This window comes from Phyllobates terribilis, unplaced genomic scaffold, assembly GCF_046119375.1.
Source record: "Phyllobates terribilis strain yellow unplaced genomic scaffold, ASM4611937v1 Scaffold_10__3_contigs__length_209671492, whole genome shotgun sequence".
NCBI classification, from domain to species: domain Eukaryota; kingdom Metazoa; phylum Chordata; class Amphibia; order Anura; family Dendrobatidae; genus Phyllobates; species Phyllobates terribilis.
Genome location: NW_027362770.1, coordinates 129,757,650 through 129,782,144, shown reverse-complemented (window position 1 = coordinate 129,782,144; position 24,495 = coordinate 129,757,650). Strand labels below are relative to the sequence as shown.

The 24,495-nt window shown below is 42.9% G+C and overlaps 1 protein-coding gene across 2 annotated transcripts in view; it reads left to right on the top strand.

Moving 5' to 3' along the window:
• Positions 1–24,495, top strand: part of PDGFRB (platelet derived growth factor receptor beta) — a 196,318-nt gene that overhangs the window by 135,475 nt on the left and 36,348 nt on the right. For both annotated transcript variants that reach the window (XR_012250914.1, XM_073649784.1), the window contains exons 13-16: positions 18,381–18,485; positions 18,568–18,678; positions 21,961–22,114; positions 23,736–23,899. Coding sequence is in view for 1 of the 2 variants with exons in the window: in XM_073649784.1 (XP_073505885.1) it covers positions 18,381–18,485; positions 18,568–18,678; positions 21,961–22,114; positions 23,736–23,899 (534 nt within the window). In the remaining variant the exon portion in view is untranslated. The remainder of the gene's footprint in view (positions 1–18,380; positions 18,486–18,567; positions 18,679–21,960; positions 22,115–23,735; positions 23,900–24,495) is intronic.

Here is a 24,495-nt window from a genome sequence, read left to right as displayed (position 1 = left end):
GATTAAAAAACATATGGCTCTGGAATAATCTCCCACCTAGTTCACACAATAAATGTCAGTGTAGTTAAGCATATGCTTGTAATAACTGTAAGGTAAAAAATACAATTTTCTCATATCCTACACTACTTCATTACTATTTATACCACTGACTGCAATTATATCATGTTTAAATCAGTGGTCATCCCTTAAAATGAGACTGTAAGAACAAAATGACTGTTCAAACCAAGCACAGATGCTCAGTGCACTCTTCACATGGTCAACCAGCTCAGTGCACCTTTCTACCTACTCGTTTTCTATCAATCTCAACCATTTTCTAGCTCCTGTAAAGCCAAGGAAGAGGAGGGTGGGGATAGATGGAAAACAAGGAGAACTGAACTGTTTGACCATGTGAAGAGTACACCGAGCGCCTGTGCTTGGTTGGAACAGTCATTTTGTGCTAATGGATTCCCCTTCAGTTACAGTGTAAGGTCCCTCCATGATTATCCTATAATAATAATAATATGAACAGTTTTAGTTTGTGGTCATTCTATTTTAACATGATTTAACAGTTTAAAGGGGTTGTCCAGGATTAGAAAAGAGCATATGCATTTTCCTGCAGTAGTAGCGCCACTTTTGCCCAGAGCCAACAACTGTATGTAAATTTTTCTTCAATGCATTATTCCAAAATGTTTAAAACAGGTACAGCAAAGTCTTAAAATATCCATACCACCAACATGTTTCTGGCATCAAGTGCCCTTATCCAGAGGTTATATGCATGTACATCGTGAGTAAAGACACTTAATGCCAGAAATCTGTTGGTGGTATAGATTTTTTATGGCCTTGCTGTACCTGTTTTAAATATTTTGGAATAAAGTATGCAAGAAATTTTAATATACAGCGGGGAAAATAAGCATTTGATCCACTGATGATTTTGCAAGTTTTCCCACCTACAAAGAATTGAGAAGTCTGTTATTTTTATCGCAGGTACACTTCAACTGTGAGAGACAGAATCTAAAAAAAATCCAGAAAATCACATTTTATGATTTTTACACAATTAAATTGCATTTTATTGCATTAAATAAGTATTTGATCACCTACCAACCAGCAAGAATTCTGGCTCTCACAGACCTGTTCATTTTTCTTTCCGAAGCCCTCCTACTCTGCACTCATTACATGTATTAATTGCACCTGTTTGAACTCATTACCTGTATAAAAGACACCTGTCCACACTCAATCACACTCCAACCCCTCCACCATGGCCAAGACCAAAGAGCTGTCAAAGGACACCAAGGACAAAATTGTAGACCTGAATAAGGCTGTGATGGCGCAATTGTTAGAAAACTCAATATGACTTTCAATCTTTGTCGGTCTGGGGCTCCATGCAAGATTTCGCCTCATGAGGTAAGGATGTTTCTGAGAAAGGTCAGGAATCAGCCCAGAACTACATGGGAGGACTTGGTCAATGACCAAAAGAGAGCTTGGACCACAGTCTCAAACATTACCGTTAGTAACACACTAAGCCGTCATGGATTAAAATCCTGCAGGGCATGCAAGGTCCCCCTGCTCATGCCAGCACATGTCCAGGCCCATTTGAATTTCGCCAATGACCCTCTGGATGATCCTGAGGAGGCATGGCAGAAGGTCATGTGGTCAGGTGAGACCAAAATAGAACTTTTTGATATCAAGTCCACTCACGATGTTTGGAAGAAGAAGAAGGATGAGTACAATCTCAAGAACACTGTCCCAACCATAAAGCATGATGGGGGAAACATCATACTTTGGGGGTGCTTTTTTGCAAAGGGGACAGGATGACTACATTGTATTGAATGGAGGATGGATGGGGTCATTATTACAGGGTTTATAGCTGCAAGTCATTGCAGATTTAAAAATAAGCTGTATTGGCATACATGATTAATTCTATTTGAACAGAAAGCTGAGACCACATAATGATATTGGGAAAACTCTTTAAATATAGGAATGGGGCAATATACTGAATCTGTTACCCAGGTGAAGGATAACCTCTTTATGACTCTGAAATAACAGGTACTTCCACTTTATTACCATTCATGGATATTGTAGATGATATGATCCTTATCTCCTCTCGTTTTATAGACATGCTAACGCATTTCATGACTTTTTTATATCTGTGTCTGTCGCCTACTGCCAATATTACACTTATGTCGAATAAATGCAATCACCTTACTCTATTCAGTGCTGCCAGGTTTAACGGTACATTATATATTCATTTCTTATTATTGTCAAAAAATAAAGCTGTCACCACCTCTGTTCAGGAATCTCAGCTCTCTACAAGCCGTTACCTTCTCATTAGTGACTTTACTGCAGGCTGCCAATTAGACTTTACTGCCAATCGACACAGAGACGGCGTAGAAGTATAGACTGGGAATGCAAATGTCCTCCTTTGCTTTCAGCGAGATGGATGTTGCATTTATTATACTACCAGTTATCATTATCACCATGTGCTGGCATTTCCTAATAGAAGAGAATGAAAAGGCAAAGGATGCCCCCATGTGGTAACTATGGGTATTTACATGATAATGGAAAACATTTGTAAATGATTGCAGCCCATAAATATGTAATTTCAAAGTTATAATAGCACCTAATAAGTAAAACCAAACATAAAGCAGCCAAAAAAATACACAATAAAATCCTATTATATGGTAATGGTAGGTGGTGATGAGAGGTGTCATTTTACCAGACAGTCACAATTGATGGTAGAAAACCTTGAAAAATAAGGCCCCAAATAAATAACGCTGACATAAAGCATTTTCTTTGTAATCAGAGGGGCCACATAATTCTGTGCTCTTCATATAGGATAGAAACCAAATTTATGCTGGAACCAAATGCCAGACTGCAAGAATTGCAATTTTGGAAAAACCATATGCATTAAAAAGAATATATCTTTATGTTTTTGCCACCTAATCTGAGAGCAACATGATTTAGAGACACAGACTCTGACTCCAGTGATGTGTCACTTATTGGGCTGGCTGCTTTAAGTTTTTATAAAATCAGTGTTTTATTAGCAGGAGATTATCACTAAAGGACAAATAAACCTGCTGCTAGGTAGTCCAACCCCGCCCCCACCACTGATAGGCAGCTTCCTGCCTATGCACAGTGTACACAGAAAGCTGCCAATTAATGGTGTGGGCAGGGTTATACAGAGCTCAGCGTTCAGAGAATTGTAGATCTGCAGCAGGTGAAACAGTGATCTTATCAAAACTGTAGCAAGCAACCCAGTAAGGGATACATTGCTGGAATCAGGATATCTGCCCCTATATCTTGCTGCTCTCAGATTGGGTAGCAAAAACCTGATGACAGATTCCCTTTAACCTCTTGACTTGGGTATTGCACAGTTTGGTGTGTAATAATGACTCGCCCCCTGGGCCGCGTGGGGAACCCGGAACCGGGCCTCTGGTGGGATGCTGGGGGTGGTAGTCTCAGTGTGGCGGCGACCCAGTCCGTGGCTCAGGGTGGTCAAACCAGTGGCAGTCTTAGTGTAATAACAAATGTCCGACTACGCCACCCATGGATTGCAGTCAGTGGGGACCGTCGCTGCGCTGCAGACCGCTGAGGCTGATGTTGTTTGCGCAGCCGAGTATGGGATAACTCCCCACGGGAGAAGTATTGCCTCAGGGCAGCTAGTGTGGATGATGAGAGTGATGGTGTGAGCGTCCCAGTACTGATGGTGCTGGTGCGGCGATGAAACACAGAGACGTGTGGTTGCAGTTTCCAATGCTTTACTCACAGTTGTTATCCGAGTCACTTCTGCAGGCGATGACTGCCCAAGCCGTGCTGCGTCCACCAGGCAAGGGGCTCGACCAACTCCCAGGCAATTCCAGAGCGTGGCACAGGGCTCCCTTCTCTTCCCTTCTCTGGCCATCCCCACCAGTGACCCACCTTTGTCCAGCTCCCTCGGGCCTTCTCTTGGCGAAACCTATCTCCGGTTTCCCTGACCCTATGTGGTATGCTTTCCTGGTGGATGTAGTGAGGGGTCGCACCAAGATGTGGTCACAACCTCCGGTCTTTGGCTGAGGAATCTGTTGCCTCCACCAATTTGGGTTCCGGTACCCTGCTCTGCCAACCCTTCACCCGCAATCTCCTGGGCCTTTGGGGTTCCTTCTACCTTCGTGTCTCTGGGCCTTTCTCTGTGTTCCTGTTCCTTGTTTCCTTTCTTACTTCCTTTGCTGTTCCTTCTCCTCTCTCTCTCTTGCTCCGGCCTCCTGACAAGGCCTGCCCGTGGAGCAGAGCCCCTGGAGCAGCTCTGCTCCCTGTCACTCCTCCTCGGACTGCACTCCTCTCTGAGCTCACCCCTGTCCTAAGATGGTGCCCACCTTATATACCTCCTTCTAACACCCGAGCCCAGGTGACTAGCAAACAATGGGCTCCTACCTATGCCCAGAGACCCACCCCTATCTGCTCCTACACCACTGGGTTTTCCTCCCCCTCCCCACTCCAGCCAGGGACAGAAGCTGTCGTGCCTGCACTTCTGTGGGAGGTTGTGTGTGGTGCATGCAGCTAAACGAGTCCTAGTCCACACTCCATCCTTACCCGGGAGTGGAATATCACACCTCTGGCTTGAGGTGCAATACCCCTGTAGCAGCCGAGCCCTCAGGGTGCTACAATAACAAACCCCCACAATACCTTTCAACCACAGGGCCACCAACCCCTGAGCTTCCAAGCCTTCCTGCTTTCCACTCACCTTCAACATTCACATGTTATTGTGAACAGTTAAGCCAGTTGAAGATGAAATGATCTCTTAAAGACCTAAAGTTTAAGATGACACATTAACTTTGTATTTTAGGCAAAAAATATATATGTTTTTATAGTTTACATTTTAAAAATTACAGAAAGAAAAATGGGCCGATGCAAAAGTTTGTGCACCCTGCATGGTTAGTACTTAGTAGCTGTCACGCCAGGTGTGGGAAAGACTTAGTGCTACACAAAGGGAAGAGGGAAAGGGAGCCCAGATTCTAGGGAAAGGGGGAAGAAGAGACTTCCTAGTCTGGTCTAGTGTCACCCTGTCTCAGCTACCGCCCTATATTGTCTCTTCACCAATCGCCGCACGTGTGCCTCTCCCTGACTTTCCCTGGCATATGGCTAAGGCTAGGGAAGGGAGGAAATGAGCACTAGTCAATCTCCACTAAACTCTATAGACAACAAGGGTAGACAAACAGGGGGGATTGCTTAGCTTTAGACGACTCAAGACAACTGCCCACACGGCTTCAAGCTCCAGAGAGGATGAAGTACTGCTCTTGCTAAAGCCTCACAAGTAGTAATGAATATCGCTGGCACCTCCCTCTCAGACACACCAGGTATTTATACACCCAGGCCAGGGAGCTAATTAGCCAGAGGGATGTAGCCGCTGGGTCTTAGAGACAGCCAGCCTCTAAAAAGATGTCTGTAATGCCAAACATAGAGATCTCCTGCAGCCAACTTCAGGGGCGACTGTCTGTCACCGCTGACACACCCATGACAGTAGCTCCCCCTTTTGAAAGTATCACAGCTTGTAAACGCTTTTAGTTGCCAGACAAGACTTTCAGTTCTTGTTTGAGAGATTTTCTTCCATTCTTCCTTGGAGAATTCTTCCAGTTCTGTGAGATTCCTGGGTTATCTTGCATGTACCATTAGGTCTAGCCACAGATTTTCAATAATGTTCAGATCAGGGGACTGTGAGGGCCATTGTAAAACCTTCAGCTGGCGCCTTTTGAGATAGTCTATTGTGAATTTTGACATGTATTTAGCATCATTTGTAGAAGCCATTATGTATTTAGGATCATTTGTAGATGGTGTTATGTTTGCTTCAAGAATTTGTTAAAATTTAATTGAATCCATTCTTCCCTCTACCCATGAAACGTTCCACATGCCATTGGATGCAACACAACCCCAAAGCATGATTGATCCACCCCCATGCTTAATGGTTGGCTAGATGTTCTTTTCCTCAAATTGTGTGCCCTTTTTTACTCCACACATACCTTTGATCATTATGGCCAGAGAGTTCTATTTTAACCTCATCGATCCACAGGACTTGTTTCCAAAATTCATCAGACTTGTTTAGATGTTCTTTTGCATACTTCTGACACTGAATTTTATGGTGAGGACACAGGAAAGGTTTTCTTCTGATGATTCTTCCATGAAGTCTATATTTGTCCAAAGGGCAGGTGTCTCTGAACAGTAGAACAATGTACCACAATTCCAGAGTCTGCTATATCTTTCTGAAGGTCTTTTGTAGTCAAGTGGGGGTTCTGATTTGCCTCTCTAGCAATTCTTCAAGCAGCTCTCACTGAAATTTTGCTTGGTCTTCCAGACCTTATCTTGACTTCCACCGTTCCTATTAACTGCCATTTCTTAATTACATTTTGAACTGAGGAAAGAGCAACTTGAAAATGCTTATCTACCTTCTTATAGCCTTCTGCTTTGTGGGCCTCCACCATTTTCATTTTCAGAGTGCAAGGCAGCTGCTTAGAGGATCCCATGGCTACTGTTTTTTGGCACAAGATTAGAGAAGGCTGAGTTTTTATAAAACTGGGAAATTTGCATCACCTGGCCTTTCCTAACAATGTCAGTGAACAAGCCATAACCCTAACAAGCTAATTAAGGAATGAAACCTTGGTCAAAGTTATCTGAGCACACAAATCTCCAAGGGTGCCCAAATATTTGCAACTACCCATTTTCCTTTTTGTCATTTTTAAAATGAAAAAAAATGACAATATATTTTTTTTGCATAAAATACAAAGGAAATGTGTCATCTTTAGCTTTAGGCCTTTTAGGGATCATTTCATCTTCAGCTTGCTTAACTGTTCAAAATAACAGTAATTTTGACCAAACTTTTACATGCCACTGTAGATAAGATTCCAACAGAACAGGTCCAAATGGCTTCAGAAATTGCCACCCTCGCAAAACTGATGAGCCTAGATCCAGCATGAAGAGTTTTAAGAATGCTTTACTGCAGGATAGTGGATCTCTGTATAATCTGACGAGTTAATGGGAGAGATGTTTGCAAAATACCTGACCTTTTGCAACGTGGCGCGGGGCGGTAGCCATGGGCTAGGTACTCCTGCTTCATTCACCGGCATGCTACATGAAAATTGGGTTCCAGGCTAGGTGTGTGGACTTTAGCTGCAGGGGCGCTACGTCCTTGCAGATGTTGACTTCGGCTGGCCAGGACCAGATGTTGTAGAGTTCAATAAGAGAGACCACAACTCAAAAATAAACTGTCTTTTACTGAACTGAAGTGGGAAGTTTGTACAGTGGATAGCGGGTGTATAACTTCATGGACATTTCCCTTATAACAAAGAGCATCTTCATACACATTCCCGTTCCTTCCTGAGCTCACTCTGACTTTGTCCATTAGCCTCTTTCTCTAGCTTCACCACCATCCAGCACAGCACTTCGGGAGCTTCCCTAGTCCCCAACAACAGCACCACTAACTGGTAAGCGAGAGTCCTATTCTTCAACCCTCAGTCCCACATCCTTTTCCCCTTACGGGAGCTACTTATGCCACTATGGCCGTTACTTATATTCTCTGCTTGCTGATGCCTTGGAATTACTGCACAAGGCACTCTCTCTTCGTCCCGCTTTCTTTCTCAGTGTCGCTCCATCACTTGTCTGTCAGATAACTCTATACCATCCTGTTAGACTTCCTGCCCCAGGCCACATCTCCAGAGAATCACTCACTCCTTCTAACACTTTTCCTTTGTTTCTGCTCTGGATCACGCTATCCGTTGTTTCGTTCTCCGTTCACTTCGGGGACACCCACTTCATGCAGCTCTGTTTCTTAATTAGACCATAAGTCTGCTTCTGCTACAGGCTAGGCCCACTCTGATAATCTACCCAGAAACTCTCCATTGTGCCCACGCTAAGCCCCCCCCCCACTGGACTAGGCCCAACTATTAACTCTCACCATCCCAGTAAGCCAAAAGTGCTGACCAGAATACACTTTCAATGCTAACAGTACAAATAACTAAACATACTACACATCATATTACATTACATTGAAACACATGTCTTCAAGGGGAAACGTGAGCAACACTTCCACCTTCTTACAATTTAATCTCGCAGGACAGGGATTTTCCCCATGTTGTGCTGCTGTAAGGGATATATGGGAATATATTAAAGGGGTGGTCCAAAACTAATATTTATTTTCATCTTAAATATTTACTTTTTTTTTAATATTATTGCTTTTCTAATATGGTTTAATAAAAAAGTCCCTACTATTCCCTCTCTAATCCAACTGCTTTATTTATTTCTTTTTTTACCTATTTCTGTTTTGATGAGGTTTCATGTCAGAGTCCCCAGTTCATGCTGGGATATGCAAATGGGACATCATCAGGAGGCAAAAGCTGCAGACACTGCCACCGCCTTTGTCCCCACCCTGAAACGAAGGGTTATCAGTGATTTCCATTTTAGAACTGGGCTGGTCCCTGCTGTACTGAGCATGTATCGGTTGTCGATTCCAATGTTTGCTCCAAACGAGCTCACTTGTCACAGGGCAATATTCTTTTTAATGCACAGTGACATTGCGCTCCCTCGCTGGCTTTAGTTGGAAGTGATGAGTCGGCAACAGAGCGCACTGTAAGTGCTCAATTTAAGGCAATTACCTGGTGAGCAATAGGTAATCTCCTTACAATGCGCACTGACTGTGCACTCTGTTACCAGATTGTCACTTCTAATTAGAGTTGGCGAGAGAGTGCACTGTCATTGTACACTGAGAAGAATATTGAACAGTGAACAGTGAGCTCATACTGAGCCTATGTCGGAATTGACAACCGACGCATGCTCAGTACAGCAGGGACCAGCACAATCCCAAAAATGAATATCACTGATGAGGCTTCGCTTCAGGGTGGGGACAGAGGCTGCGGCAGTAATGACAACCTCTTCCCCCTGATGATGTCTCATTTGCGTATCACTGGGATTCTTAAGAAGGCGTCATCAAAACAGAAATGGGTTAAAAAAATAAAGCAGATGGATTAGAGAGGGAAGGGTAGGGACTTTTTAAATAAAGCATTTTAGAAAAAACTATTATATTATTAAAATAAATACAGAGATATTTAGGATGAAAATCAATATTAGTTTTGGAGCACCCCTTTGACTCTCACAGTTTTGCTGAATAACAGGGAGTGGGAAAAAAAGCTTGATCTGCACTTTGGAGAGGTCATTTTTGTAAAGAGGTCTAACTCAGTAACCTGTTCCATATACAGTATATATATATATATATTTATATGCACGTAAATATATATATATATATATATCTATATATAGAGGGATGGATTTGAATTTACAGGTTGATTCAGCACAGAATATACATATAACAGCCAATTCCTGTGCATATATTTCACTTCACACATTGGCCACGCTTGTCATGATTCAATATCACATCCAGACAAGACTCTAATTGAGATCTGCATACTACCATTTCTCAATTTGCAAAATCCCAAATCAGCGGTAGCCTTGAGTGTTACATTTCACAGGTAACACCCTATGTGTAAAGTATAAAGCAATGACATTAAAAAACTCATTTATATCCGATCAGTATGGTAATGTAGTCATTTAAAATGCACCAGATATGATAGATGATAGATAGATAGATAGATAGATAGATAGATAGATAGATACATAATCGATAGATAGATGGATGGATAGATAGATAGATAGATAGATAGATAGATAGATAGATAGATAGATAGATAGATAGAAAGATAGATAATGGAGGCAGCACACCAATTGAAAAAGTAGCAAAAATTCTGAATTTTAAAAGCCCATTGTGGCAACATTTCGGTTCATAGTGTGAGCCTTTCTCTTGCTATGAGCCTGCATAAACCACCATGGACAAGTGCAGCTGAACTGGCCGTACATGCATACGGTGGATAGCTAGATTATAATTAGGGAGAGACCTGTCAATCAAACTCATCTGCACATTGAGAAGCCAATGGTGAGCTGCCCCCTTGAATCTTGTGATTGGTTCATTTTAAAGTTTACCAAATCTATACATTTTAAGGAGGACCCCTATTTTGAACTACACACCTTTAGTTAGAAGCCTTAAAATAGTTGTCCACTACTAGGACAACCCCTGCTCATACCCCATGTTTGTACCCGATAAAATAAAAACACATTTACTCCCCTCCCCTTCCAGTGCCGTTCCAGCAGTGTTGGCACTCGTGTTCCTGGGGGTCACGTGCAGTTATTATGACACATGAGCCCGGCGCCCAGTCAGCACTGACATTGTAAAAGAGTGACCGGGGCGGTCTTGTGCTTTTCCCTTCATTCTAAAAATGGTTATAACCTGTGAATACGAAAAAGTATTTTATATTGCATAGAACCTTATAGGCACCAAAGTGCACGGTTAATGTATTGCTATAATATGTAGATGGCTTAATGTGTTCTGATAAATGTATTAGTTATAGGGAAAGGATGAGATTAGTATATAGGACATAGGTTTAGATTTAGCTATAAGATAGGATTGGGTATAGTGCAGTGGTGGGCACAATAAGTTCATGAAGTAGACAGGTTTAGGATAGAAACAGTTAATGTGTTCAGGAACAGCTCCAGTGTGGGAGAGGCAGGACCAGTTAACAAGAGGAACAATTCCTGGTTAGTGTGGTGAAATTAAGAGATTGGATGGAGAGAAGGCAATAGTTGGAAGTCTGAGGGCATGAGGAGCATGGGCTGTTCAGCAGCAAAAGAACGTCAGCCATAAACACGGAGCAGACATTCCTGGAACGTCCAGGCCTACGGTCCAACTGAGGCACTGAGAAGCATGCCTCAATATCTTCCTAGGAGAGGAAGTCAGATGGGGAATCGCATAAGGGAGTTGGGATGGGACTCATTGAAGCTGTAGAGTCGGACGGAGAATCCCAGGAGTCAGAGATGCCAGAGATTAAATGAATAGCTCAGGACGAGCGAACAGCGGACATCAGAGCGTGCTGTGCTATGGATTTTGAAAATGGAAAAGCTCGTGCCCAATACCGAGTGTTTCAATATGATGAAAATAGACAGTTAAGTAAAATTATTTTTTATAAAACAAATTGGATGTCCCCTGATGTGTGTGCGGCAGTTTGTGAAGTGAAAGAACCGGAGACAGCATAGACCTGTGACAAAAACGTGAGTATTGCACACCACATACACAGCACAGGAAAATCGGGACAATGTTTATTTGTTCAGAGTGTGACCAGAGTGTGACTAGAGTGTGAGAAGTGCATGACCAGAGTGTGACCAGTATGTGACCAGCATGACCAGAGTGTAACCAGAGCGTGACAAGTGTGTGACCAGAATGTGACTAGTGCTTGACCAGAGTGTGACCAGAGTATGACCAGACCAGAGTGTCACCAGAGTGTGACAAGAGCGTGACCAGAGCGTGATCAGAACATGACCAGAGCATGAGAAGAGCGTGACCAAAGCATGACCAGAGTGTGATCAGAACATGACCAGAGCGTGATTAGACTGTGATCAGAGCTTGACCTGTACATGATCAGAGCATGATCAGAACGTGACCAGAGTAGAGCGTGACCAGAGCCTGACCAGAGCGTGATCAGAGCTTGACCTCTGCGTGATCAGAGTGTGATCAGAACGTGACCAGAGCGTTACTAGAGAATGACTAGAGCGTTATCAGAGCGTGACCTGTGCGTGACCACAACATGATAAGAGCGTGATCAGCGCGTGATCAGACCGTGATTAGAATGTCTTGGATGAGGAAAAGATGTATAAAGAAATTCTCCATTTTCTCCATTCTGTGAGGCTGCAAAATCGAACTGCAGTCAGATATCATCCGAGTTCAGTTCAATGTTTCACACACACCCATAGTGTGGGTGCGTATGAGTTGAGTCTTGCTGCCAATCGCAACATGCTGCGATTGACCTCTCATGCTGAATTGGAATGAAAACATAATCGCTGGTTTGCACTGCCCAGGCCCGGCATCAGCACCCGGCGCACCAGGGCAAGTGCCGGGGCCCTGAGCAGGCGGAGGACCCACTCGCCGTCGGGCACTCCGCCGTGCTATGGGACCCGTGAGCGGTGCGGTGCCAGTGCCAGCGCCCTGCCCTCTCCTCCCGCTTCTTGCTCAGGGCCCCGGCAGCTGGCGGCACAATACTTACCTTTCCCCGTGCCTCCTCTGGTCTCTTCCGCATCCTCTGACTGTGACATCAGAGGTGATATCTTTCCACCGCGCTCTCTCCTGAGCAATCACAGCACAGAGCAGGAAGACACCGGGGACGCTGAGGAGTCCGGAGCAGCGGCAGCAGGTGAGAAGTGAGGTGAGTATTTGATTTTTTTTTATATGCATGGAGGCATGGGGCATTATAAGGGAGGGGGGGGGAACAAGTAACATCCTGCATGGGGCATTATATGGGGGGAGAGGTGACATCCTGCGTAGGACATTATATGGGGGGGAGAGGTGACATCCTGCATGGGGCACAGGCCTGGCGTCAACACCTGGCGCACCCGGGCAAGTGCCGGGGCCCTGAGCAGGCGTGGGGGCCCACTCACAGTCGGGCGCCCCACCATGCTATGGGACCCGTGAGCGGTGTGGTGTCGGTGCCAGCGCCCCCCCCCCCGCTTGCTCAGGGCCCCGGCAGCCGGCGGCACAATACGTACCTCTGTTACGCCGATGACGCTGAGGAGTCTGAAGCAGCGGCAGCAGGTGAGAAGTGAGGTGAGTATTTGATTTTTTTTTTATATATGTATGGAGGCATGGGGCATTATAAGGGAGGGGGGAGCAAGTGACATACTGCATGGGGCATTATATGGGGTAGAGGTGACATCCTGCATGGGGCATTATATGGGGGAGGGGTGGCATCCTGCCTGGGGCATTTTATGGGGCAGAGAGGTGACATCCTGCATGGGGCATTATATGGGGGGAGAGGTGACATCCTGCATGGGGCATTAGATGGGGAGGGGGGAGGTGACATCCTGCATGGGGCATTATATGGGGGGGAGAGGTGACATCCGGCATGGGGCATTATATGGGGGGAGAGGTGACATCCTGCATGGGGCATTATATGGGGGGAGAGGTGACATCCTGCATGGGGCATTATATGAGGGGAGAGGTGACATCCTGCATGGGGCATTATATGGGGGGAAGAGGTGACATCCTGCTTGGGGCATTATATGGGGGGAGAGGTGACATCCTGCATTGGGCATTATATGGGGGGGAAGTGACATCCTGCATTGGGCATTATATGGGGGGAAGAGGTAACATCCTGCATGGGGCATTATATTGGGGGAGAGGTGACATCCTGCATGGGGCATTATATGGGGAGAGAGGTGACATCCTGCATGGGGCATTATATGGGGGGGAAGTGACATCCTGCATGGGGCATTATATGGTAGGGTGACATCCTGCATCGGGCATTATATGGGGGGGAGAGGTGACTTCCTGCATGGGGCATTATATGGGGGGGAAGTGACATCCTGCATGGGGCATTATATGGGGGGGAGGTGACATCCTACATGGTGCATTATATGGGGGGAAATTACATCCTGCCTAGGGCATTATATGTGGGGGAAGTGACATCCTGCATGGGGCATTATATGGGGGGGTAGTGACATCCTGCATGGGGCATTATGTGGGGGCACAGCCTGCATGGGGCATTATGTGATGGCCAGTATTCTGTATGGAGCATTATATGGGGGCCAGTATCCTCTATGGAGGGTTATAACGGGGCCAGTATCCACTATGGAGCGTTATAAGGGGGCCAGTATCCTCTATGGAGTGTTATATGGGGACCAGTATCCTGTATGGAGCGTTATATGGGGTCCATTATTCTGTATGGAGCGTTATATGGGGTCCATTATTCTGTATGGAACAATATATGGGGCCCATAATACTATATGGAGGACTATGTAGTGCCCATAATACTGTATGGAGGACTATACTGTACGGTCTGCACTGTGCGCTGCGAGGATTCACCGGTTTCTGAGCTTTTGTAGAATTTACTATAGATATCGGTCATGTAATGTAAGAAGTGAAATCTTTTGCCTTGTACTATATATATATTTCTCTGCGGTATCTGTGCATCATGAATCGTGGTATGTGTTAAAGGGGCCCACTGAGACTCTTTCGCCCATGGCCCATAAAAACCTGGAGCCGGCCCTGGCACTGCCCCATAGTATAATATTGGGCTGATTGCTATCCGATAAAACATCAGATATCACTCGGCCGTGTTACACGCTCATGTGAGCGAGCTCTAAGACTCAATTAACTCCCTAATTAGGTATTTGAAACTATTTTTCATACCTGTCATTCCCTTTTATCCCCAACCTGTGCATATTTGATTTCCACCTGTAGATGTCACTGTTCACCTAGCATTGATGATCTCCCTCATTCTCCGTGCTGACCTGCAGTTCTGCCAGTTTGCAATATACAACGTTCGCTCATACGACATAACACCACAGATCTACCGCGTTGTCATCATTGTATGTCATTAAGTTAAATTATATCATTTACCATGGTGGGTTCTTTAAATATAATCTGATTTTAAACTTCAGTTTTGCAGTAAATACATTAACCCCTTTATGACATGGCGATTTTGCATTTTTCTCATTTTCGTTTTTTCCTCGCCTTCTTCCCAGAGCCATAACTTTTTTATTTTCCCGTCCACATAGCCGTATGAGGGCTTGTTTTTTCAGGACTAGTTTTAGTTTTGAACGACACCATTGATTTTATCATATAGTGCACTGGAAAACGGGAAAGAAATTCCAAGTGCGTTGAAATTGCAAAAAGAATAAGTGCAATTCCACAATTGTTTTTTGGAGTTTTTTTTACTTACCATGTTCACCATATGGTAAAACTGACCTAGCAATATGATTCCCCAGGTCAGTATGAGTACACAGATACCAAACACAGTTGTTGTTTTTTTATTTAAGTGGTAAAAAAAATCGGAAATTGGTAAAAAAAAAAAAAAAAAAATTCTTGCTTTTGCCACCATTTTTCAAAATCGGTAACGTTTCAATTTTTTGAGATCTGGGTGAGGACTTATTTTTTGTGTCCTAAACGGATGTTTTTCTGATATAATTTTGGGGTAGATACGATATTTTGATCACCTGTTATTGCACTTGATTGCAATGTTGCGGTGACCCAAAAAACTTAAATTCTGGCATTTTGTTTTTTTATTACGCCGTTTACCAATTAATTGACTTTATATTTTAATATATCGGACTTTTACAATGCAGTGATACCAAATATGTATATATTTTTTTAATTGTTTTATTTTTAATGGGGCCAAAGAGGAAGGTGATTTGAACTTTTTTGTTTTTTTTATTTTTTTATTTTTCTCATGTTTTTAAAAACTTTTTAATTTTTTTTTACTGAATTTAACAGTCCCCTTAAGGGGAGCTTGTACTATACATAGAGGTACTTCAGCACTGCTATGTATAGAGGAAATCACTATCTCCTATGAATGCCATGCACGGGCTGTCTTTCACAGGAGGATTGGAATTACAAGCATGGGGATCATCAGCTGTCATTACAACCCATCAGCACCATGTGATCATGTCACGGGCATGGCAATGGGCACGTGGAATGACGCGCCCCCCTGCGAGAGTGTGCTATATGCTGCTGTCAGAGATTGACAGCAGGATTTAACAGGTTAGTAGTCGTGGGCGAAGCTCTGATCCACTCACAGCTGTTAAAGGCACATGATGGCTGACTAAATCAGCCATCATCTGCCAGGAAACATGTGGGCTCGAAGTGTGAGCCTGCATCAAAGGCAGGAACACGACATATGATGTACATGTATGTCATATGTCGTGAAGGAGTTAACTAACTTGGCTTTTAACAAAGTCCAGTACCCATGGGCCCTTCCCTTAACTCTGGAGTTCCACTACCCGCCACTTGGGGGTTCCAGAACCTTTTGTGCTAACCCCCCACCGATCCGTCAATAACCACAGCCACCAACTTTGAGACCCTGCCTCCTTGCCACACTGCTATGACAGAAAGATTGAAAAATCACTAAATGACAATTCATATAATATTGCCCCCAGTTCCAGATCCAAATCCCAAATCGGAAAGTGTCCAATATCAAAAGGGAGGGTGGGAGATTTCTTCCCTTTGGGCTGTGCCTAAAATGGCTGCCCTCACTCTAACGGTCGTCAACTTATAAAATCCCTCCTCCCACTAAGTCCGGCCCACTTTGATGTCACCCCTTACCTCTTCCTTTGCTTAACCCTTCCTGTACGTAAGCCACTTATTGACTTTATTTCCCCAAACCCTGTCATGTCAGCCTCCTTTTTACAGCAGGCCCCCGTACGGCCTCACTTTATAAGCGTAGAAATCGTTTAATGAAGCACAGAAGACCTTTAAGTCCTCAAGAGGGTCAAGGGTGTGTGTGGTTTGCATAGTAAATAGGCATTTAGATGTAAATTATAATGTAGGGATGTAGCTGGGATGTAACTAGGGCATGAAGAACACCAAAAAAACACCTTGCCTTGGCCACAATATATAGATATAGAGGCAAGGTGGCAAATAGGACCGATTCGAGAAAGCCTAATCTATGCTCTGTATAACAACTACGTGGTAAGAACTTGTGTTGGTCTGTGCCTGGTGTTTATGGCCTACAAAGATCCATGTACCCATATTCCAAAATTCACAACACGGCATATTTTCTAAAACTTGACTACATTTGTATGAATCTTGCTTTGCATTTGTCAACACGCCATTGATTTCCCCGTGATAGCTCACCATTACCATGTCCAAGTCATTACCCCTTCATACCAATATATTGCGTTCAGCCTGAATGTTATCCTTTCCTATGCAATGGTGCGAGAAAACTGGCATATACAATGGCGTGTCATCCCTGTCGTTACGCATCCCAGTGATGTATTGTAATAATTATATTGGACTGCATGTTTTCTTCATATCCTCGGTTTGTAGGGTAATGGTCCATTGCGCTCAATCATTAATTGCATTTTATTCCTTTCAATAAATTTTTCTTATTATTTCTCGAAAAGGCAAACGCCCCGACACTCAGTGGACTGTGCAATGTCTCATTTCAGCACAATTTCCATAGAGAAGTGTATGAAACATGTAACTAGCTGAATACATGGAATAAATATAGGACAATTACTCTTAAAAGTAAATGTAGAGATATAAGTCCTTAATTCTTTTTTTGTATTTAATGTCTATTAATATTCTGTTCCTGTCTTCTGTGACAGGTCTCTAATTTTCAGAGATCCCAACTGATGTACAGGATCCCCTTATTTTCTCTCTTCTACTGTTCTGCCCATAAATATTAAACAGGTTATCCGATTAAAACAAGTTTTCACCTTTCCACAGGGGTCTAAGGGGTATAGTTTCTCCTTGTAGAAAATGACAAGCCAAGCCTGGCATGTCAGAGTGAGGAGACTTATAGGCCATGCATGCTTCTCTGGGAAATTATATATGCAAGTTGTCTCTTCAGAAAGGAAGAGGACTAGAACTCTATCGCCACCTATTGGAAGTAACAATCCTAAAAGTCAATATTGTCACTGCTTCCAATAGGTGGCACTACAGTTCTAGTTCTCTTCCTCTCTGAAGAAACAATTTGCACCTTTCCACAGGAGAGGTGAATGTCCCACCACCACCACTTTAAGCCCGACAGGGAATCTTAATCCTTTTCACAAGATGTCCCAATTCATTATCTTCGGGTCACAGCAACCAAATCCCCACTGTTCAACAAGTTGTTGCATATCCTATGCTGGGATGGACTGGCCCACAAGAGAACCGGAGAATCCTCCGTTGGGCCCTGGCCTTTCCTTCAGGAGAGTTCATAGTGCAAACCTTGCAGATGCTATGGGGCTCTTCAGTGAGGGAGAATGGTGGGCCCTCAGAATCAAATCCTCTGGTGGGCCCAATGATCTTCAGTCTGACACTAATCCTATGGATAAGTATTAACTTATTTTTATCACCACAACCCCTAGCTAATCTAATGTATGTAACAATGTTCTGACTCTCCCTTCCCCCATCTTAGATATTGGTAAAGGAAAGATTAGGCATGTTGAATTTCAACATGCCTAACCCTTTGGTCTTGCAGGAGATTGGCTGGCTCCCTCTAGTGGTGGCTGCATCCAGCTAGTACTACATAATTGATGAAGTCACAAAAACAGTTTTCTAGAGAAATCTTAAAAAAAATAATAATCAGAACAGAATTTTGGGCCTAAAATTGAATGGTTGATGTTAACTTTAGCACTACAACTATTTGCCAGTGAGAAGTGGGACCCATTCTGAGATTTCTGTAATTTTTGTGTACACCCCTGGCGAAGAATCCAGTGACTGCAGAGTTCTCATTTTGCTATAAATACTGATTAGTCTGAAACTGGTTAAGCCCAAAACACAAATATAGAGACATATTCAAGAAGTGTTGTCATAAAAGATTTAATTGCCGTAATAATTCAGTTTTTACTATTTTTATTTTCAGGCCGAACACTTGGCTCTGGAGCATTTGGCAGAGTGGTAGAAGCTACAGCTCACGGATTGGGACACGCTCAGTCAACCACAAAAGTAGCTGTAAAAATGCTGAAATGTGAGTGTTATAGAATATCATGGCCGGGATTATAGATTTTTTACTTTTTTTTTTTTTAATTGTATATTCCATTGTCTTGCAGCCACTGCTCGGAGCAGCGAGAAACAGGCATTAATGTCAGAACTGAAGATTATGAGCCATCTGGGTCCACACTTAAATATTGTCAATTTGTTGGCTGCTTGCACCAAAGCAGGTAAATCTTGGTTGGCATTGTTGAAATGTCACCTTTTGAAAGAAAATATCATTATAAATAAATTCCAAAAACACCTTTAGTTAGCAAAAAGCACTAGTAGTTTTTGTCTAGGGAGGTAATCACTATAGTACATTAAAATGGAAGCCATCATGTTACAGTGATAGAAACCTGTACGACAATGTTAGTAGAACAGGAGCCTGTGACCATGTATTGTAGGAAGCTCTGGCCCATTCTTCATGTGTAGGCAGATATGCTAACCAGTGGATATTCTGATCTAATACTTGAGATACCAGAGGTGCTGAGATAAGAGGCTGCTCACACTGCTGTCCATATATGATCTAAAACTGAAGAGAGGTGCTAGGTAAGAAGAGGCTGCTCACACTACTGTCCACCCTGTCTATGTGATCTAATACTGGAGATACCAGGGGTGCTGACATAACAAGAGGCTGCTCACACTGCTGTCCACCCTGTCTATGTGATCTAATACTGGAGATACCAGGGGTGCTGAGGTAAGTCTGAGGTAAGAAGAGGCTGCTCACACTGCTGTCCACCCTGTCTATGTGATCTAAAACTGGAAATACCAGGGGTGCTGACATAACAAGAGGCTGCTCACACTGCTGTCCACCGTGTCTATCTGATCTAATACTGAAGATACCATGATTTCTGAGGTAAGTCTGCGGTAAGAAGAGGCTGCTACCACTGCTGTCCACCCTGTCTCTCTGATCTAATACTGGAGATACCATGATTTCTGAGGTAAGAAGAGGCTGCTCACACTGCTGTGTTCCCTGTCTAGCTGATCTATTAGTGCAGATACCAGTGTTGCTGAGGTAAGAAGGGGCTGCTCACACTGCTGTCTTCCCTGTCTGTCTGATCTAATACTGGAGATACCAGAGGTTCTGAGGTAAGAAGAGGCTGCTCACACTGCTGTGTTCCCTGTCTAGCTGATCTAATAGTGCAGATACCAGTGTTGCTGAGGTAAGAAGGGGCAGCTCACACTGCTGTCTTCCCTGTCTGTCTGATCTAATACTGGAGATACCAGAGGTTCTGAGGTAAGAAGAGGCTGCTCATACCACTGTCCACCCTGTGTTTCCATGGCTACTGTGACCTGGAGATACTTTATGCCATTCACTGTCAAGCTATCTTCAGGTCACAACAGCTTCCTACTACACACATTCACAGGCTCCTGTCCTATTAACATTCTAGGACAGGTTTCAACCCATGTAACAAGATGGCAGCCATTTTGGAGTACTCTGTCTTTAGATAAAACTATTTTGATTTGTTAATTAAAAGTAATTAAAATATATTTGAATTCACATTTCTGTTATTTATCGTCTTTTCTTATTTTTCCATTCATGGATAACTCTTTTAACAATTGGCATACATAAGTAATAGGTGTCAGACAAACAATTTTTCAGCTGACAGCTACAGTGTGGGAAATAAGTATTTGAGCCCTTGCTGTTTTTGTAAGCTTGCCTACTAACAAAGACATGAACAGTCTATAAATTTAAGGGTAGGTTAGTTTTAACATTGAGAGATAGAATATCCAAAAAACAAAATAAAGAAAATCACATTGTATAAATTAGATACATTTTTTTGCATTTTGCAGTGAAAAATAAGTATTTGATCCCCTACAAACCATTATGAGTTCCGGCTCCTACAGACCAGTTAGACGCTCCTAATCAACTCGTTACCTGCATTAAAGACAGCTGTCTTACATAGTCACCTGTATAAAAGACTCTTGTCCACAGACTCAATTAATCAGTCAGACTCTAACCTCTACAACATGGGCAAGACCAAAGAGCTTTCTAAGGAAGTCAGGGACAAGATCATAGACCTGCACAAAGCTGGAATGGGCTACAAAACCATAAGTAAGACCCTGGGTGAGAAGGAGACAACTGATGGTGCAATAGTAAGAAAATGGAAGAAATACAAAATGACTGTCAATCGACATCGATCTGGGGCACCATGCAAAATCTCACCTCGTGGGGTATCCTTAATCATGAGGAAGGTGAGAGATCAGCCTAAAACTACACGGGGGAACTTGTTAATGATTTCCAGGCAGCTGTGACCACAGTCATCAAGAAAACCATTGTTAACACATTGCGCCTTAAAGGTTTAAAATCCTGCAGTGCCCGCAAGGTCGCCCTGCTCAAGAAGGCACATGTGCAGACCCGTCTGAAGTTTGCCAATGAACACCTGGATGATTCTGTGAGTTATTGGGAGAAGGTGCTGTGGTCAGATGAGACAAAAATTGAGCTCTTTGGCATTAACACAACTCGCCGTGTTTGGAGGAAGAAGAAGGATGAGTACAACCCTAAGAACATCGTTCCAACCGTGAAGCATGGTGGGGGAAACATTATACTTTGGGGGTGCTTTTCTGCAAAGGGGACATGACGACTGCACCGTACTGAAGGGAAGATGGATGGGGTCATGTATTGCGAGATTTTGGCCAACAACCTCCTTCCCTCAGCAAGAGCATTGAAGATGGGTTGTGGCTGGGTCTTCCAGCAAGACCATGACCCAAAACATACAGCCAAGGCAACAAAGGAGTGGCTCAAAAAGAAGCACAGTAAGGTCATGGAGTGTCCTAGCCATTCTCCAGACCTTAATCCCATAGAAAACTTATGGAGGGAGTTGAAGCTCCGAGTTGCCAAACGACAGCCTCAAAATCTTAATGATTTAGAGATGATCTGCAGAGAGGAGGGGACCAAAATTCCTCCTGACATGTGCGCAACCCTCATCATCAGCTACAAAAAACGTCTGACTGCTGTGCTTGCCAACAAGGGTTTTGACACCAAGTATTAAGTCTTGTTTGCCAAAGGGATCAAATACTTATTTCTCACTGAAAAATGCAAATACATTTATCTAATTTATACAATGTGATTTTGTTAATTTTTTTGGGATATTACATCTCTCAATGTTAAAATTAACCTACCCTTAAAATTATAGACTGTTCATATCTTTGTCAGTGGGCAACTTACAAAAACAGTAAGGGATCAAATACTTATTTCCCCCACTGTATGCCTAATAAGCCCCCTCATAGATATGAACGCTCAGTAAATCTTAATAACATATAGTGAGCTGGGGTGTTCTTTTCTATGCTGTGTTTTCGTCAGCCTGAACCAAAATGAGGACATACAATATAAAAAATGACTCATTTTGTGTCCAGACTGCATTTTTCCGGATAAAACGAGTTCATCGTCTAAAAATAAAAACACTGAAACTATGTCTTCCAGATTATAAGTTTTTCTTTTTTTTTCTTTTCTTTTTTTTTTTTATCAGGGCCTATATATATAGTTACAGAATATTGCCGATATGGAGATCTTGTGGATTATCTGCATAAAAACAAGCATACCTTTCTTCAATACTATGCTGAAAAGAGCCGGAAGGAAAGCGAAGTCTACAGTAATGCCTCCACGGGGGAAAGATTGTCAAGGTAGAACCTATATTCATAAGCTGTACAAATTGGCTTTGATCCTGGCAAACTTTGAATGTGTGAAATGAATGCAAAAATAGTGGACACATTTTGAATTTTCCGCTTGTAACATATCTCTTAGTTGCTAACTAAGCACTACTGGGCCAGAAAGGGTTAGTGTTAATGTATATCTTGTCCAAAAGTGGGTGTTCTGGGATGGTCCTGGGCGTTTTATGTGGTTGGGGGCAAGACTTAAAGAAGCACTCCCATTAAAGTTTTTCTCCTCTTAATATATTGCAGTCATCATATTATACAGCACTGTGTACTTGCAATTGCTCATTTTGCCTTTCTACCAAGCTAATTCTTATCTTTTCTCTGCTCTATGTGGAAACAGAAGGTCTCTTTTCCCTGCATAAATCATTCCCCTCTTCAACTTCTGACCCAGCTGCTCCTCCTCCCCCTGCCATTGACTTTTGCAGTTACTCATGACTCATACAGGGAAAATTGGCCTCCTGTTTCTACATAGAGCTTAGAAGGATTCAGCTAGTCAGTTTTTAATTACATGATGTCATAGACCTAATGGAAAAGAAGAAGAATTAACCAGGTAGAAAGGCAAAATGAGCAATTGTAAGTGCACAGTGCTGTATAATATGACGACTGCAATATATTAAGAGGATAAAAATTTTGATGGGAGGAGGAGGAGTGCTTCTTTAAACATCCCAGGAAATTTTGGCAACTATGATATTTTAAGCACCAATCAGGTTATAAATTATTTCGTTAAGTGAACCAGCCCAATGAAAATCATCTTCCATTGGGTTAGGTCCAGAATGAAAATGACCATATGGCCTAACCAGTTCAGAACAAAGTTTACATTTTGAGGGGTTATACAAAAAATCGTTTTAAAATGGTTACTAGATTATATGATATCAGGCTCTTAGAATATTAACTTTTTCTGGACCAAACTATTAATTCGAATACTAGGAAAAAATAGAATTCCTCATAGTCAATAAATTACACCATTAGAACATCCCCATTAAAAGCAGACAACTCCTAAGACCTGCCATAAATATGAGCCATTATTAACCATGACCGTCTACGATCAGGTTGTCTGAAAGTGTCTCGTACAGATGTGCCTGACCAAACTTTTCTGCAAATTTTGTGAGAGACTACAACTTCTCACATTGCAAGTACAATATATTAATCGAACATGTTGTTAAAAACCTCGAGAGGGTGCAATTCACATCACAGCCGGGAGGCTGGTACATATACCATAACCATCTCCAGAGTATCGCAAAATCATGGGGTTTTTTTCAAAGGTTGTTGCGTTGTTCCACTTATTTAAAAAATAATTGCCTTTCTGGATCCTTGTTTCCACCAATGGATGTCTAAATCTAAAGCTGGCCATACTCATTAGACTTATGTCGGTCGACCCGCCAATATCAACGGGTTCATCCGACAGTTTAATGTGTATGAGGATGTCAGCCGACTGATGTTCGGGAGAGATGTCAATGTCACATGACCAATTGCGAATTGCCGATCACATTGTTCTCCCTGAGATAAGCCGCCAACCAGCGTGTCAACCACGTCCAAGCTATCTTTCTTCCTAATCTCATTATTCTCATCTTTCATCTTCTCTTTTCAGTCACATCTCAGTTTCAGTAGAAAGTGATGGTGGTTACATGGACATGAGCAAAGACGACATTTACTATGTGCCAATGCTTGACCTTAAGGATGAAATCAAATATGCTGAGATAGAACCTTGCAACTACGGAACCACCTATGAACTAGAAAATTACTCCAATTCTGGTCAGTATCACATCAAGGACAACAATCAATTCAAATTTTTAGAATATATTAAAAAAAGTTTAAAGTCAATGCGCAAATATATAAAGGAGATCTGCAAGATTAGAAGAAAGCGTCTAGGACTAGCACCACTCCTGTTTATTAGCATTGTCTGCTATTCAGTGAGAAGAATGGGGCTCGGTGCTGTTATTGAAAAAAAAAAAGATTGTATTTTTCTAGATTAGGAGATGATAAAGTCTTAAACAAGTCTCGACAGGAGACTAAGCCACTGCCAGACCTCTGGTGGCAGCAGTTTAACCTGACAACCAAAAGTTAGAACATTAAAATTCAACTTGTCTGCCCTTCTTTGCCTCAACATTATCTGTCTGGAGAGGGCCTAGAAGGTCCCATGCACATAAGATGGTCCCACTGGTGGGTTCGGCCATCATTCATGAATGCGTATCTCCAGATTAAGTCTTTGGTTGTAGCTTTTCTCTCAAGTAATAATTATTTTAAGGGGCTGCTTCTGCTTGATAACTCATTGGTTCAACTTAAAAAAAAACAATCCCATTACCAGCAGGGTAAACTGTGGCCAAACATAAATTTCAAAGACTTGCCAC